The following is a 16,337-nucleotide window of genomic DNA, read 5'->3' on the forward strand; positions in this document are numbered from 1 at the left end:
TTAACTCTCCGGTGGTTTAAAAATGCTGTTCCTCCCAGAGGACAGTAGATGGCATTGACAACCTTGGCATCCTGGGCCCAGGAGCAGAAACCGAAATCCAGCAATTAATTCCAGCGGAGATTTGGTAAGAGAGGGTGGTGCCTTCGTAGGGGAAGGTTTTTTTGCAGATGGCAAGGAGGAGAAGGGGAAAACTTGGAACGGGAGGGAGTATCCGCTATAACCAAATATCTCTGCATGGGGGGTGGGGCTCAGAGGGGTCCAAGTAGGAAGGGGTCCAAAGGACAGAAAGTGTGTTGCAACTGAGAGATGCCCCCTTGTTGGGGGGGTGTTGGCTGGCCCTTCCCCTCCCCCCCCCTTGACCCTCTCACTCTTCCTTGCTCTGCAGGGAATGTCAAGAAGAGCCTCGGGTTTCACCTGTTCAGGTCCCGGGGCCTATATTTAGCCTGCCTGACAAAAGGTCAGGGGTTGGGGAGAAGGTTAGCCCGGCCCCGCCCAGTGACTGCTCCCTCTTTTTATAGCCCTCCTCCAGTCTTTGCCTCTTGCCAGTCAGCAAGCACCCTCCGGAGCTGCCGTGTCTCGCCAGAGCCCCCTGCTGTACCCACGGTATTGAGGGGGGGGGAGAAGGGCAAAAGATTGGGGGGCGGGGGAGCCGGGATTTCACATTATAGTTTTTAGAGGAGAGCAAGGTTGGTGAGAGCAGAGACTGGCAAGAGAGAAACCAGCTTTGCGTCGGCGTTTTTCTCCATAGGAATGAGCCGGGGTGGGGGGTGTTGGGGGGGGTAGAGAGATGGGGGTAGGTTGCAGTCGGGGTCCTGGGGGAGGGTGCTAAATCACAATGGCTGGGCTGGAAAAATAGCATCACTGAATAGGTTAGCTGCAGATTCACTGGGCAAGTAAGTTCTTCCCAGCTCAAAACTATCCATCTCTTATTTTGATTATCTTTTTTTTAACAGGGCCCTAAAATGGAGAGGGTTCCCCCCCCCCCCGTTATTTTTTTGACAGCTGTAGCTCCCTTTTAGTCCTCTTCTAGGCCATTCATCCATCGTTCTCTTCAGGGATTTTAGATACAGTACTTTTGCATTCCTGTGTTTCTGTGTGTGTGTGTGTGTGTGTGTGTGCGTGCGGGTGCGTGCTGTCTGTTTGAGAAGATTTAAGTTCCAGTCCTGTTTGGAATTGGGTTTCTCTGCTCCGATTGGGCCCAGCAGTTTATTGTTAGCGTCTCACACCATGCATAATATAAGACAGTTGTTTCTTCCTTTTGACTGGTATGACTTGCAAAAAGTACAAGTTGCTGGTTGCTAGCTTGAGGAAGCGCTGCTTACACAATTTCCTGCTTTGCAGACCATGAATGTTTGCGTCTCGTTGTTTTCTCCGCATTCTTGTGAGGTATCTAATCTTGTTGTCTGTAAATGTGTCACTTGCAACCTAAGTCAACAAATTTATATCCATGCTGCTATTTTGCACTTTCTCTTTTTTTCCCCTTGCTCCTAAACATCTTCCATCCTTCTGCCTGGATGGTAGGATGGTTTCCATGTGTAATAATTTGTATTGCTCCTTGTAGAGCATCTGTAACTCATTTGCAAAAAAAAATATATGGCTGAACATACACCATTGGAATAGATAAAGATAATTGATTTCACACTCGAAGTATGTCCATGCCTCAGTCCAACCCATTAAATGCAATGAATATTTCCATTTTTTTTAAAAATGTGCCCATGGCTTTCTATCCTGCATTAAAATCCATTAATGTTCCAGACTAAATATATTTTATATCACTTGTGAAAATGATTCATGAAAATGTGAGAAAGGCTGTCTACATTTTTGGCTTAATAATTAAACCATTGGTTTGTTAGATCTTTATGTAGTAGAGCTTTGTAGAGCTTTGTAGAGCTATGTAAGGGCTTTGTAGTAGATCCTTGTAAATGATCCAGGTTGCTTTTATTGGCTTTACTGAGGTATGAAAATCAGGAGTAATTTTGAATAACTTTCACAGGTAGCTGTTTTATTCAGTTACCCTTGAGTCCCTGTCACAATCTTGGAGTAAAACTCTGTACTATAGTTTGTTGCAAGACAACTTAATTTTTGGTGTCTGAGTCCATTTCATCCAAATGATAAAACTGCTTTGATTTCATGAATTTGATGTTCTTATCAGTCTCCAGAGAAGCTCTTTTGAAGCTGAAGATGAATGCATTGAATTGAAAATCTGTTTCTCCCCCCTAGTGTGCTCACTCTGGAGCTCCCACCCCCCCACCCCACCCCCTTATTGAAGCACCGGGGGACTCAGCTGTTCACACTCTTGCTTAAGCCAAGCTATGAAAGGAACTTTGGGGACTGGAAACAGTGAGTCAAGTTATTAGGTTTCATAAATCCTGAAACGGATCAGAAAATATTACAGCATTGTGGGTTGCCTAATTGCTGGCCTCTCCGTCTCGCATCTACAATATTACATGTCTGATCTACAGAAATCCCTAAAATGGATAAGAATAATTGCATGCAGTATAATTATCTTTCAGATTTAAAGATAGCATCCCTGGAGCAGTTGTCTCCAAGAGTTGCATCTGTTCTTCAAAAATTATCCTTTAGTTTTGACAGGGCTATAGAAAGGACCATAAGTGGGGGGGGGGGGAAGGAGAGGGCTCCCCACTCTGTCCCCTACTGCTTGCTACGTGAGATCCTGCACAGAGCCTGTGATTCAGCAGTTACCATAATCATCCCAAAAGAAGCCCCTGTGGATTCAGCCTGGTTTTAGGCAGGGCTTAGGAAATTCAGGCAAAACTAATGAGATGCTGTTACACTGAGAGCAGAGGGACCTGGCCACCTGTCTCCTGTCGTAAATCAAACAGGGGTGCCTCTCTCGCCTTGGAGGCAAGTATTTCTGAACCTTAGCAATTTTCAGATATGTCAGCTTCAATTCTCAATCTGAAAGTTGCTAAAGTTGAAAAATGCTGGCTTAGGCACTGGGGCATCAGATATCTCTCAAGGAGTGCGGCTTTCCAACTTGGCAAATGCCTCTTTGCATTATCTTCCATTTGTTGTTTCCTTGAACAATTGAGCTTATGAGGAATAGGCAGCACTCTGTTGCAAGACTACTCAACAGTTGTTCCTTGATATTAACATTCTGCCTGGAAACTCTGCATTTATGCATGATCCTTACTCAGTAATTAGTAGGCCTTTCTACTGAATGTTTCACCGTGAACTTCCAGTAAGCAAACTGGGAAGATGCATTGAGAGTCATGAGTGTGATTGTGTTCATGTCATTAAGAAATGGATTGCAGTTAAGACTTGTGTAGGTACAACCAAAATCTCCCTGCCCAGCACACCTGGCTCCTAAAATGGGTGGTTTAATTTCAAATAAGTTTGTTTTTGCTTTTGAGTAAGCAGAAAGTGTTTTGCCACTCACTTGGTCTATTTCTTCAACCATTAAACGTGAAGAAACTGATTCAGATTAAGATACTGTACAAACTCAGATGCGTTCCTTTTTAAAATATTATTTAAAGCTCGGTAGATTAGATTGGTTGTGTTGATCAGTCATGGACTATGGTCATAGAATTGTAATCATGTTTTGTGGAATTAATGTATTGTCTTCATACCTTCATACTAATAATTAACTCCAGGAGTTGAGTTGGTGCAACCCAGGAAGCTAGTTCATTATGTTGTATGAACACAGCCTGGGAATAATTACTGTATCTCTACTCCTTCACTTGCCAGCCCTAGGTTCTTGGAGTTAACACTGCTAGACTGGCACAGGACAATGCCACTTAAGCTTATCTTATTAAAAAAAAAGTCTAATTCTATGGTCTCCAGCTGCTGAGCCACTGACTCCTTGCCCTAAAGCAGTGCTTCTCAAACTCAGCAAGTTTAAGACAGGTGGATTTCAACTCCCAGAATTCCCCAGCCAAAAAACGTCCTGTTAAGAATCCCTCCATCTGACCTTGCCCCTATCTATAATGTTGATCCTGAAGATAAAAACAAGCATGCAGGACCAGGCCAAAGGCTTGTCTAACCCAGCATCTACTCCCACTGCAGCTCTTCCATACCAGAGGAAGGTTAACAAACAGGACTGGGGGCAGTCGGCTCCCACCCCTCTTCCCTAGCCGCTGCCGCCAAGGAATCTACACTGGCAGCCTTTGCTATGTTTTGTGTCAAGAGGTTCCCCTACTTAGGGGCTCTTTGGAACACTTAGTAGTGATTCCAAACTCAGCCACCTCAACCAAAGTGCTTCAGCTTGTAAGGCTTGGGCAGATGTGGCGGGCATCCAAAGTTCTGGGATTTTTCTACCCGGTTTATTAATTTAACGCCTCTTTTCTTCACGCTCCTGCTTCCCTCTTATCACTTCCATGGCATTTTGCTATCTTTCAGTCCATATATGCCCAGGGCATTCTTTCTGGTAGCTGAGATCCAGCGCTCATGGGCCCAGGGTGGGGTAGGGGGAGATCCAGAAATAGTAATGTGTCCTTCAGGAAAGGACAGAAGAGCTGAAGGAGGAGTGATCAGGTTTCCCCTTGAAAGGTCACTAGTGAAACTGAAGTTGGAGAGGATGTTAAGGAGAAAGGGGTGGGGGGAACCCTACGGAGCCACCAATTTGATGTAGCTTCAGCAGTTGGCTTTGATTCCTTCATGATCTTTAACTGCCCTCCATACCATTTGTTGTTGTTAGCTGCGAAGTCATGTCTGACCCATCGCGACCCCATGGACAACGTTCCTCCAGGCCTTCCTGTCCTCTACCATCTTCTGCAGTCCATTTAAGCTCACGCCTCCTGCTTCAGTGACTCCATCCAGCCACCTCATTCTCTGTCGTCCCTTTCTTTTCTTGCCCTCAGCCTTTCCCAGCATTAGGCTCTTCTCCCGTGAGTCCTTCCTTCTCATTAGGTGGCCAAAGTATTTGAGTTTCAGCTTCAGGATCTGTCCTTCTAAAGAGCAGTCAGGGTTGATCTCCTCTCGGACTGACCGGTTTGATCGCCTAGCAGTCCAAGGGACTCGCAGGAGTCTTCTCCAGCACCATAGTTCAAAGGCCTCCATTCTTCGGCGCTCGGCCTTTCTTATGGTCCAGCTTTCACTGCCATACATTGCAACTGGGAAGACCGTAGCCTTGACTATACGCACTTTTGTTGACAGGGTGACGTCTCTGCTTTTTAGCGTGCTGTCTAGATTTGCCATGGCTTATCCTCCCCAGGAGCAAGCGTCTTTGAATTTCTTGGCTACAGTCCCCATCTGCAGCGATCTCCATACCATTAGGGCAGGGTAATTATTTTATTTTATTTTTATTTTAATTCCATTTATATCCCGCCCTTCTCCGAAGACTCAGGGCGGCTTACAATTTAAGCACAAACCAATGTGCTTAGCAATAGCCTTCATTCTATGTATATGCCTGTTTATTAGGGCTTTCCCCCCCCGCCCCCCAGCGGCATTATTACAAAGTCAGCTTATTGCCCCCAACAATCTGGGTCCTCATTTTACCTACCTCGGAAGGATGGAAGGCTAATTAAAGAAAGGATCGTTGTTATCTTGCCACAGTGCCCTTAAAAGTTACCATGTAGGGAGATTCTAAGCCAGGCCTTTCCCTTGCCTTTCAACTGCCATCAGAATGCCACATTTTATTGTGTAATTTTTACTGCTCCAAGACTATTCAGTAGCAGCCCTTTTTTTGTGTTGTTTTTTTTTTTGCACAATCACGGCCAGGCCATGCGAAATTATTACCCCGGCCTTCCTTTTCCCGGGCACGACTCAGCAAAGCCTTCCGCCCACCTTACGCTTCGTTTCCGTCTGTGTGTGTGTGTGTGTGTTTTAAATACGTTTTGCGTATGCGCAAGACATTTTTTGCGCATGCGCGTGCATGGACGCACGCACACGGCTCCCACTTTTTTGTGTGTGTGATGGAACCGGTTCCCAGGTGGTTCTTTTCCTTTTTCAGGTTGCCGACCCCTGGCCTTGACTATACGCACTTTTGTTGACAGGGTGACGTCTCTGCTTTTTAGCGTGCTGTCTAGATTTGCCATGGCTTTCCTCCCCAGGAGCAAGCGTCTTTTAATTTCTTGGCTACAGTCCCCATCTGCAGCGATCTCCATACCATTAGGGCAGGGTAATTAAAGAAAGGATCGTTGTTCTCTTTCCACAGTGCCCTTAAAGTTACCATGTAGGGAGATTCTAAGCCAGGCCTTTCCCTTGTCATCAGAATGCCACATTTTATTGTGTAATTTTACTGCTCCAAGACTATTCAAGTAGCAGCCCCTTTTTTTGTTTTGTTTTTTTGCACAATCAGGCCATGCGAAATTATTACCCCCGGCCTTCCTTTTCCCGGGCGCGACTCAGCAAAGCCTTCCGCCCACGTTACGCTTCGTTTCCGTCTCTGTGTGTGTGTGTGTGTTTTAAATACTTTGTCGTGATGCGAAGAAAGGACTCGGGCCCTTTAAGTCTCTCCCCTCCCCCCCAAGCCTTAATGAGTCAACTTCTCACCCTTTTCCGCCTAAGTTACGTGACGTTCGATTTTGGAACGGCGGGGGCCTCTCTGCGTTCGACTCGAGCTCCTCACTCGGGTTTCGGGCTCTCTCGCCGTCTGTAGCTGCTGCTGCTGTTCCCCCGCGCGCAGGCGTTAGTACTTTTCCGAAGGAGGAGAGCGGTGAGCCATCTTGATTTGGAAGTGGCCGGGGGGGGGGGAAGGAGAAGGGGAACAGTGGACATTGCTACGAGGTTGAGGGACGGTTCCAATTTATCTCCGTTTCATTTTTTCTTTTTAAAAATATATATATATATATTTATGCATGCAAGACTCTGGTTTTGGAGAGGTAATAATATTTGCCGAAGGGAGGGAAAAGAAACCGCTTTGGGGAGGGGGGGGAAGCAGGAGACGAAGTCACGTGGCGAAGTTTAATCTCTCTTTATTTTTATTTATTTATTCATTTTTTATTTTAATCCCATTTATATCCCGCCCTTCTCCGAAGTCTCAGGGCGGTTTACAATTTAAGCACAAACCAATGGGCTTAGCACATTTTAACTCTTGCCGCCGGAGAAATCAGGGATTTTTGCCTTTTTTTCTTCCTTCCAGGGTAATTCCCACTCTTCCGAGTTCCGGTTTTGGCGCCCCGGCCAAGTTTTCGAAGTTAATGCTTTTTCCCCCCCTCCTTATTCTTTTTTTTTAAAAAAAATCTATAGTAGTTTGCAGAAGGAAAGATATGAGGCTAGGTGAAAGAGAGGCTGTGCTAGAAACATGGGGGGGGGTGTTTAGGGAAGCTGAAAATGAGAATAAAAGATTTCCTTGTCCTTGAAATGACCTTGGCTGGGTTAATTTGCTCCCTTGACAGGAAATTAGAGGCCTCCTTTTAACCTGAATGGAAATCCTCTAATCTCTATGGTAACATAATTCTCTGTCTCTGTAGAAACGTTTGGTGGTTCATCAGGGTTAGATAGATGTGTGGCTGTGTTGCAGTGGGAAGGAACAAGGAGACCTGGTTCATCAATGGCCAGTCATGTAAACCATCACAGTGGTTGGGGGCTGAAATCGTGGCTCAGGATGAATATTTATTTTATTTTTATTTTTTTTATTTTAATCCCATTTATATCCCGCCCTTCTCCGAAGACTCAGGGCGGCTTACAATCTAAGCACAAATCAAATGTGCTTAGCAATATATTCGTAGCCTCCTTTCCCTAATTAACCCTTCAGATGTATCGCACTAAGGTTGTTAACCTGGGCTTCTGCTGGCTAACAATGATAGGGTTGCATTCCAACCTACCTGTAACGTCTCAGAATTGGGAAGGACAAGATTAAGGCTCTCCTGAGCATGTACCTAGTGCAGGAATTGATAAAGCACAGAAAATCTCCCCCCCCCCCGGTGTATTTTGTGTTATGATTTTGCGGCTTAAAACTCTTGTTTTAAGCTATGCTTCTGGGAATTCAGAAGAGCGCTTGGGTCCCCCTGCTGATCCGCCCTTCGGCTACAGGATCTTTGTTGCCAAGCCATTAACACTTCCCTGGCCTTCTCCAGTTTAGTCATCCAAGATGCCTCACCAATACCCAGCCTTGACTCCAGAGCAGAAGAAGGAGCTGTCAGAAAATGCTCTCCGCATTGTGGCAACCGGCAAAGGCATCCTAGCAGCTGATGAGTCTACTGGTAAGAGCCAAAGAGGCACATTGAGAGGCTCTGGGCTGGGGGGGGGAGGTTTGGGGGGTTGGGAAGGCAGTGGGGTAAAAATAGGGGGGGTGGGGGTGGAGACAGGACTTTAAAAGGCCTGCAGGTCTCAAATGGAGCATTTGACACAAATTTCTGCTTTGTCTTTTTGCCTCTTAGGCAGCATTGCCAAACGCCTGCAGTCCATTGGCACCGAAAACACCGAAGAAAACCGCCGCTTCTACAGGCAACTGCTCTTCACCGCAGATGCCCGTGTCAACCCTTGCATCGGTGGTGTGATCCTCTTCCATGAGACCATGTACCAAAAAGCTGATGACGGGAATCTCTTCACAAAGGTCATTAAGGACAAAGGTGCCCTGGTTGGCATCAAGGTAAGCATCTCGTTGGGTTTTAATTAGGGGTTTGCAAAACCCAAAATGGTGGGAATGGAATGGTGTGAACAAATCTGGAACAGAATGCAAGGGACGGGAACATTTGATTTCACCCATGCCTGATTTTCTTTTCCTCAATCGTATAAGAAAAATGCTGATGGATGCTAATAATATTGTCGCCATTGAACTCTTTGGATGGAGCTGATCCAAGATACACGAGGCCATTGGGTTGAATAAAGTGGGTTTTAGATAGTGTCTCTCGTAACGTATCTAGATATTGTCTGTATAGGAAGACAGGATATGCCATGTCCTCGGTGATTTGCACCTTTTGTGGTTAACTGTACTGAACATAATTCTTTTTCCAGTTTAATGATGAACAGGAAGCTTTTGGGATACTAAACACTGGAATCCCTTTAGTGTGCTTAATGGGGGGGGACCAACAAGGGAGGAGAGAGATGGTGGCTACAAAGTTTTGCTATTGAAACAGGAGATTGACAACCGTAACAAAATATTCAGAGTGGTGCCTTTATATTTTTTTCATTTGGATCGTCTATTGTTTCCTACATTCAGCTAATCTGATAGATTAGAATTTCAAGGGCTGGTGTACTTTCCGAAAGTTAAGCGGACACCGCTGTCTTTAAGCAAACCAATCGTCCTCTGTTGGCATGGTTTTGCCGAAAACCGGAAGTAACTAAAATGGGTTACAGGACTGGAGGACACTGCAAACAGCTGTAAATATGGCCATACGTGTGTCCAGCTGGTGCTAAGCACCCTAAATTTGGTCATATAACCGCAGAACTTGAAATCTGGGGTCGTAAGCCCCCAAGTAGATCTGTCGTAAATTTGAACGGTCACTAAGTCACAAGTTGTAAGTTGAGGACTACGTATATGAGAAGTACCAGGACCTGAAGGATGAACTAGAGAAGCTGTGAGAAGTAAAGGCTGAAGTGGTTCCAGTGCTGGTAGGAGCATTCAGAACTGCAACTCCTAAGCTGGGAAAGTGACCCAACAGATTCCAGGAACAACATCATAGTTCTCTGTCTGGAAGAAGGCAGTGCTAGGAACAGCTAAGTTTCTGTGCAGAACCCTCAGACTTCCAGAGGTCTGGTAGAGGACCCAAGACTGAGGAAGACACAGACCGCTGATAGGGATGAAAAGGGAATGTTTATATTTTTGCCCTAATCACTATGGGAAACTAAAGGTGTATTGATGAGAATGGAGTGATCAGTCATTGGTTTGACAGATATTCCTCCGTTCTTCCCTCCATGCAGGTTGACAAAGGTGTTGTGCCTCTTGCCGGGACTAATGGAGAGACCACCACCCAGGGTAAGCAAATATATGTCAGCAGATTATGAGAGGTGGCTGACATTATGGACTAGAAACCTGGATTCACGTAGCAATGGAAGGTTCAGGTTGAGGCGTTCCAAGAAGTTTATTCTTATAATCTCTTCCTAACTTTGTAGGTCTGGATGGCTTGTCTGAACGCTGTGCCCAGTACAAGAAGGATGGTGCTGACTTTGCCAAGTGGCGCTGTGTCTTGAAGATCACTCCCACCACCCCTTCCCACCTGGCCATCATTGAGAATGCCAATGTGCTTGCTCGTTATGCCAGCATCTGCCAGCAGGTGAGTGCACAGCGGCATTAGGAGAGGAATTCTGGCTGTCGTTGGATAGCAATAATAATACAATTGGAAGGGACCTTGGAGATCATCTAGTCCAGCCCCCTGCTCAGGCAGGAAACCCTATACCATTTCAAAACAAATTTGAGTGTCCAGTCTCTTCTTAAAAAAAAACTTCCAGTGTTGGAGCATTCACAGCTTCTGGAGACAGGTTGTTCCACTGATTAATTGTTCTGTCAGGAAGTTTCTCCTTAGTTCTAGGTTGCTTCTCTCCTTGATTAGTTTCCATCCGTTGCTTCTTGTCCTGCCTTCAGGCGCTTTGGAGAATAGCTTGACTCCCTCTTCTTTGGAGCAGCCCCTGAGATGTTGGAACACTGCTATCACATCACCCCTCGTCCTTCTCTTCATTAAACTAGACATACCCAATTCTAGCAGCCGTTCCTTATATGTTTTAGCCTCCAGTCCCCTAATCATCTTTGTTGCTCTTCTCTGCACTCTTTCTAGAATCTCGACATGTTTTTTAGATCATGGTGTCCAAAACTGGATGCTGTATTCCAAGTGTGGCATTGTAAAGTATTAACACTTCACGTGATCCTGATTCTATCCCTCTGTTAATGCAGTCTAGCACTGTTGGCTTTTTTGCCCCTCCCCTCCCCCCCCTTTTTTTTGCCTCAGCGATGATCGATATACCCACTGATATTTAATGGACAGAAAGCATCATAATGGAGCAAATGCAATTCATGGAACAGAGCCAAAGTTTGATCTCTCCTTAAAAATTCTTAGCTGGCTAGGTTGGGAGACAAGCTGGGTTTCAGTTAGCTCGATACAGCTGTGTGGAGCAGAGCTCCTAATGTCATTTAGCTGCCAAGTATGTCTTAAGAGGGCAGTGCTCAAATAGCTGTTTTGTGATCGTCTATCAACAGAAATAGTTCTGGGCAATTTTGCAAGGACCTTTTTCAATGTCCTTATTTTTCCAGTGGCTGGAGTTAGATACGTACATGACTGTAAATTTTTCTTGGGGCATACTTCAATAAACGTCCCCCAATATATTATGCTTCACTGCTTGCAATTTCACAGACAGCATGGATAAATTGGAAAGGAATAAGAGTTTTGGGTTGTTTCCCCCTGAAAATAGAGGTCGTTTATGGCAGGGGTGAAAATCTAAACCCCACATTTCAGATTTCTCTTTTTTAAAAAATGCCATTTATCTATAATTTTAATGTGAAGAAGGGAAAAGGGAACCCACAGGGATTAATCATATTTGCTTTACTTATTAAATTTATATTCTACCTTTTTGCTTGGGCAAGAGCTAAGGGAGCTAAGGAAATGAAAAACGGTTAATTTGAAAATCGGTGTATAATTAAAAGCTAGGTAGTCCTCAACTTAGTAGACTCTCGCTCCATGGTTGTAACTTGTGGTAGTTGTAAAACAGATTGATCACCTAATTTCATGGCCCTTTTTGTGATGGTTTAAAAAGCTAGTGATTTTCTAAATAACGTGATGGGCAGACAAGTTTCTCAAGAGCAATGTGGCTGCGGTCTCTCCAGCAGAGGGGACACAAAGGAACAGCATGAAGTTCTTAATGGCCAATGGGTTTGTGTGAAGAAGAGGGAAATATTTCAGGTGGCGAAGCCCTCAGCCTCTTAGGATTAATGCCACCACCTTAAAAAAGTGCTTAGGAGGCATCTGGCAATTGGTGCAGTGCTGCGCACTATTCCAAAGTTGAATACAGCCGGTGACCTGAAAAGGGGCTGCACTGGTTTCTAAAATGGGGTTTTTTTTTTAAATGCATTATCAATTTGGGGTTCTAATCATGATAATGTCTCTCCTTTCCCTGAACTGCAGAATGGAATTGTTCCCATTGTGGAACCAGAAATCCTTCCCGATGGTGACCATGACCTCAAACGCTGCCAGTATGTGACAGAGAAGGTGAGGACGGGGAAGGGGGCTCCTCAACCGACCTCAGTAGGGTACAGTGGGGCGGAAAAGCCTTTTGCATGCCTCGTAACTGGAAAAGGAGGCTCCCGATGCAACCGAGAATTCTTTTGACAATAGGAATCTTATTATTATTATTTCTTCCTTTGATTCACTCTCTGGACAGGTTCTGGCTGCTGTGTACAAGGCCTTAAGTGACCATCATATCTACCTGGAGGGGACCCTGCTCAAGCCAAACATGGTGACACCTGGCCATGCCTGTACTACCAAATATGCGCCTGAGGAAATTGCTTTTGCCACCGTGACTGCCCTGCGCCGCACCGTCCCTCCAGCAGTGCCTGGTAAGAAAAATCAAACTTCTAACACCCCAATTTTCTGCCTGCTTCTAATCCCAAAGTGGGTCATGTAGACACATGGACAGCCATAGACGATTACATGTGTGCATTTGGGCTTCTCTGTACATTTTATAATAACAAAAGTTATTAATATGTTAGGTTTGTTTCCATTCTGGGGTTCTTCAATTATTTGGGTCTGTGGGGACTGCAACTCTGGGAATTATAGAGCCTACGCATCCAGTTGGGGAAAACTGACCTGTGACATCATTGATGTTTTATACCATGTTTGCTACTGGAGTCCTATAGAATTCCCCCCCCCCTTGGGAACTCCCGCATTTTGTAAGTATAGACAAGGTGCACCCCACCTATATAATTGGAACCATTTTCTTGAAGGGTCAGTGTAGAGTGAAGATAGAAAAGAAAGCAAGAATCCTTCAATTTTTCTCCTGGATTTCCCCATACAGACACTTCCTCCTTCTTAAAGCTATTTTCCATAGACCTTAAATCCATGCTTAGTTTTGCCTGGCCTACTCACATTCTTTCTGTGGTCACAGGCATCACTTTCCTGTCTGGAGGTCAGAGTGAGGAAGAGGCTTCCATCCATTTGAACGCCATCAATAAGTGCCCTCTGCACAAGCCATGGGCCCTGACCTTCTCTTATGGCCGTGCCCTCCAAGCTTCTGCTCTCAAGGCCTGGAGCGGCAAGAAAGAAAACTTGAAGAACGCCCAGGAGGAATACATCAAGCGTGCTTTGGTAGGTTACATCTAGCAGGGTTTAACAAGGGATTATGATTGTGGAAAAGAACATGTGTAATCCGTGAAAGAGTTAAAAAAGCCAGTTTCCCCCAAAGTTAAGCATATAGTGTGTTAGACATACTTTTTAATTAAGATGAGGCAAGAAGATTAAGTGGAAAAGCAGAATGGTGAAGCAATTTTAGTGGGAATGGTTTGCGATGTTGCATTTCACAAGAGTCCACCACCTGGTGGCGCAGTGGTTAGAATGCAGCATTGCAGGCAAACTCTGCTCACAGCCTGGAGTTCGATCCTGGCTCTTGAGGGGCAATATGCAGAGAATGCTGATGATATAAACAGCCCAGAGAGTGCTGTAAAGCACTATGGGGCAGTATATAAGTCTGAGTGTTATTTCTATATCATGCTGGTGGGCCACACTTACCCAGGAGCCTTTTGGGGGAAAGAGATTGAAAGTGGGAGGAGAGCTCTTGTATTTGCCAGCAATTCTGCCAGAAAAGAGGTTTTGTGGGAAAGAGATTCCCCTGCAGTTCTTTTGTCTCCTTCAACGAGAGAAAGGACTTTGATAGGTGCCCTCAGTGCCCTGTGGCTGTCCCTGAGCTCAATAAGGCAGGGAAGGCGAAGTGATGTGCTATTTCTGCTTTTGACCGGTCCTACTCCTCTCACAATGAATTTTTCCCCCTTACAGGCCAACAGCCTTGCCTGCCAAGGTAAATACGTTTCATCTGGCCAAACGGGAGCAGCTGCCAGCGAGTCGCTCTTTGTTTCCAACCACGCTTATTAAAAATCGGAGGCTTGGTTACCTTGTCTGCTCTCTTGTTGCTATATTGTGCCTGGGCTACTGTGATGTCTGCTGACTGTTTTTCCCCTGTCCCCCTCCTTCCCTTACCCTCACCTGTCCCTTTTGCCAGCTTCCCTCATAAAGAGAAAGGTGTAGATCTTTGTCTTGCCGTGAAAAACCTAGAAGTTCTGGCTTACTCCCTTCTCTCACACATCCCCATCTTTGTATGTGAAATCCAGCTTCTTCTGGTGAATGACACTCCCGGGTCTGCGGCCAAAACATCAAAATGTCTCCGGAGCAGGGACGTCTGACTTGCAGACCTCTTGAAATAAAAATCTATTTAAACATTGCAAGTGCCTCTTTTTCTTGTCCCGCTGCAGAACTTCAACAAAGTTGATTGCTTAACAACAACAACAACAAAAAATACTCCTGCCATTAGATGGAAGGGCAATTTAGAACTATTTGATTAATGACAATTTGAAATTATAATGGTACCGAAAAAAGTGAGTTGCAACCTGTCCTCACGCATGCAACCTGTCATGGTATCCCCACAGTCACATGATCAAAATCTTGAGAGCTCGGCAACTGGCATGTATTTACCAGGTTGCTGTGTGTGTGTGTGTGTGTGAGAGAGAGAGAGAGAGATATGAGTGAGAGATGATCGCCATTTCTGACCAGCATCTGTATCTGTGTGTGTGTTATATGATTGCCATTTCTGACCTTCCCAGCTTTCTTCCAGCACACAAAGTCAATAAGGGGAAGCTAGATTCGCTTAACTGCATGATTCGGTTAACGATGCAGTGATTCACTTAACAGCCATAGCAAAAAAGGTCATAAAATTGGATGCGACTTACTTAACTGCCTTGCTTAAGGGAAATTCTGGTCCAAATTGTAGTTATTTCTCTATCTGCCCCCCCCCCCCCCGCGCTGTGAATTTCATTTCAGGTTTTGAAATGGCTTCTTGTTTTGAGTTCCAAGAAATTCTGAAGCTATTGCCATCCTCTAATTTCATTACTCCAGTGGACTCCCCCTTACGTCCTTGTTGAACAGTGCTGCAGGCACAGTGTAGCATGGGAATGGTGGATCCTTCTGCTTGGGTGATTAGTCATTTTGGCCATCTGCTTCTAAGCTTCAAGCTTAATAAATCAAGGCACACTGAATTTAGACTTCTCAGAATCATAGGGCTGGGAGGGATCTTGTAGGCCTTTTAAAAGCAGGAGTCCTTATCACAGACAAGTAGATCTTTTCCTGAAAATCTCCAGCAACGGAGCACCCACAACTCCCGGAGGCGAGCTGTTCATTGATTAATTCTTCTGTCAGGAAATCCCTCACTTCTCAACCAGCAACCTGGGAATTTAGGGGAAGGCTAATTCTAAATTCTGCCAGAGAAGAGCTTCCTTCAGCTCTGGTAAATCAGTAGTTCATCTAGCCCAGGGGCAGGCAACCTTGGCTCTTTTATAACTTGTAGACTTCAATTCCCAGAATTCCTGAGCCAGCATGGCTCAGCTTGGAAACCTCTCCCTTTCCCCTCAGCATGGCTGGCTGAGGAATTCTGGGAGTTGAAGTCCACGAGTCATAGAGCCAAGGTTGCCTACCCTTGATCTAGCCCCTCACGATCAAAAATCTAGGTGTTTTTTCTTTTCCCTGTTGTGTGAAAGTTTCAAAGAGATGTTTTGGTATTAACAATTCTAACATTCAAAGCAGTTCTCGGAGGCGATTCAAATACTGTTATAGGAGAACACCTATTTTGTGGATTAAAGTGGGAGGAATTGACATTCTTTTATTAAAAAGTTTTAACATACAGTTTATCTTTAACAGTCCCCCCTCCCCCTCCCCTCTCCCTCCCTCCCTACCCCTCCCCCCCTCCCCCCCCACTTCCCAGAGCTAAGTACAAGGTATAGAAAAAAAAACCAATCATAAGCAACCATATACTAACAACCATAAACTCTAAAATCCATCACTCTCTAGCTTATACAGGATAATACAAATCTTAATAATATCAAATATATATAGAAAAGAAAAAAGAAAGGAAAAAAAGGAAATAAAAAAAGAAAAAACGAAGGAAGACTTATTCAAATGCTACATAAAACTTCTTAACCCTATATTTGTTCTGAATGTACTCAACCCATTTTCTCCATTCCATAATATAACGTTCTTGCGAGTGATCTTTCAAGTATGCCGAAATCTTTGCCATCTCTGCCAGGTCGGAAACCTTTAAAGTCCATTCTTCTATGGTCGGCAGTTCCTCTTTCTTCCAATACTGGCCTATTAAAAGTCTTGCTGCCGTGATTAAATTCAACATCAACTTAGTGTCCACAACCGTAGCATCTGTAATTATTCCCAGCAAAAAGAGTTGCGGACAAAACTTTATCCTTTGCTTGAAAATCTTCTGCATATTCCACCAAATTTTTATCCAAAAAGCCT

General features: G+C 44.8%; 1 protein-coding gene across 2 annotated transcripts; it reads left to right on the plus strand.

Annotated features, from left to right (window-relative positions):
• The first annotated feature begins 400 nt into the window (after window positions 1-400).
• On the plus strand, window positions 401-14,266 carry LOC308676495 (fructose-bisphosphate aldolase A-like). 2 transcript variants are annotated; one of them, XM_081342317.1, is made up of 9 exons: window positions 401-603; window positions 7,980-8,105; window positions 8,283-8,494; window positions 9,766-9,820; window positions 9,958-10,118; window positions 11,958-12,041; window positions 12,214-12,388; window positions 12,937-13,136; window positions 13,821-14,266. In XM_081342317.1, exons 2-9 carry the CDS (start codon window positions 7,994-7,996, stop codon window positions 13,914-13,916), a joined length of 1,095 nt encoding a protein of 364 aa, XP_081198443.1. In that variant the 5' UTR covers window positions 401-603; window positions 7,980-7,993; the 3' UTR covers window positions 13,917-14,266. The 2 variants fall into 2 exon arrangements, with proteins under 2 accessions (XP_081198443.1, XP_081198444.1); XM_081342318.1 differs by lacking the exon at window positions 401-603 and adding an exon at window positions 6,593-6,616.
• The last annotated feature ends 2,071 nt before the right edge of the window (window positions 14,267-16,337 follow it).

The sequence above is a fragment of the Vipera berus genome (assembly GCF_964194415.1).
Source record: "Vipera berus genome assembly, chromosome: W".
In the NCBI taxonomy this organism is placed as follows: domain Eukaryota; kingdom Metazoa; phylum Chordata; class Lepidosauria; order Squamata; family Viperidae; genus Vipera; species Vipera berus.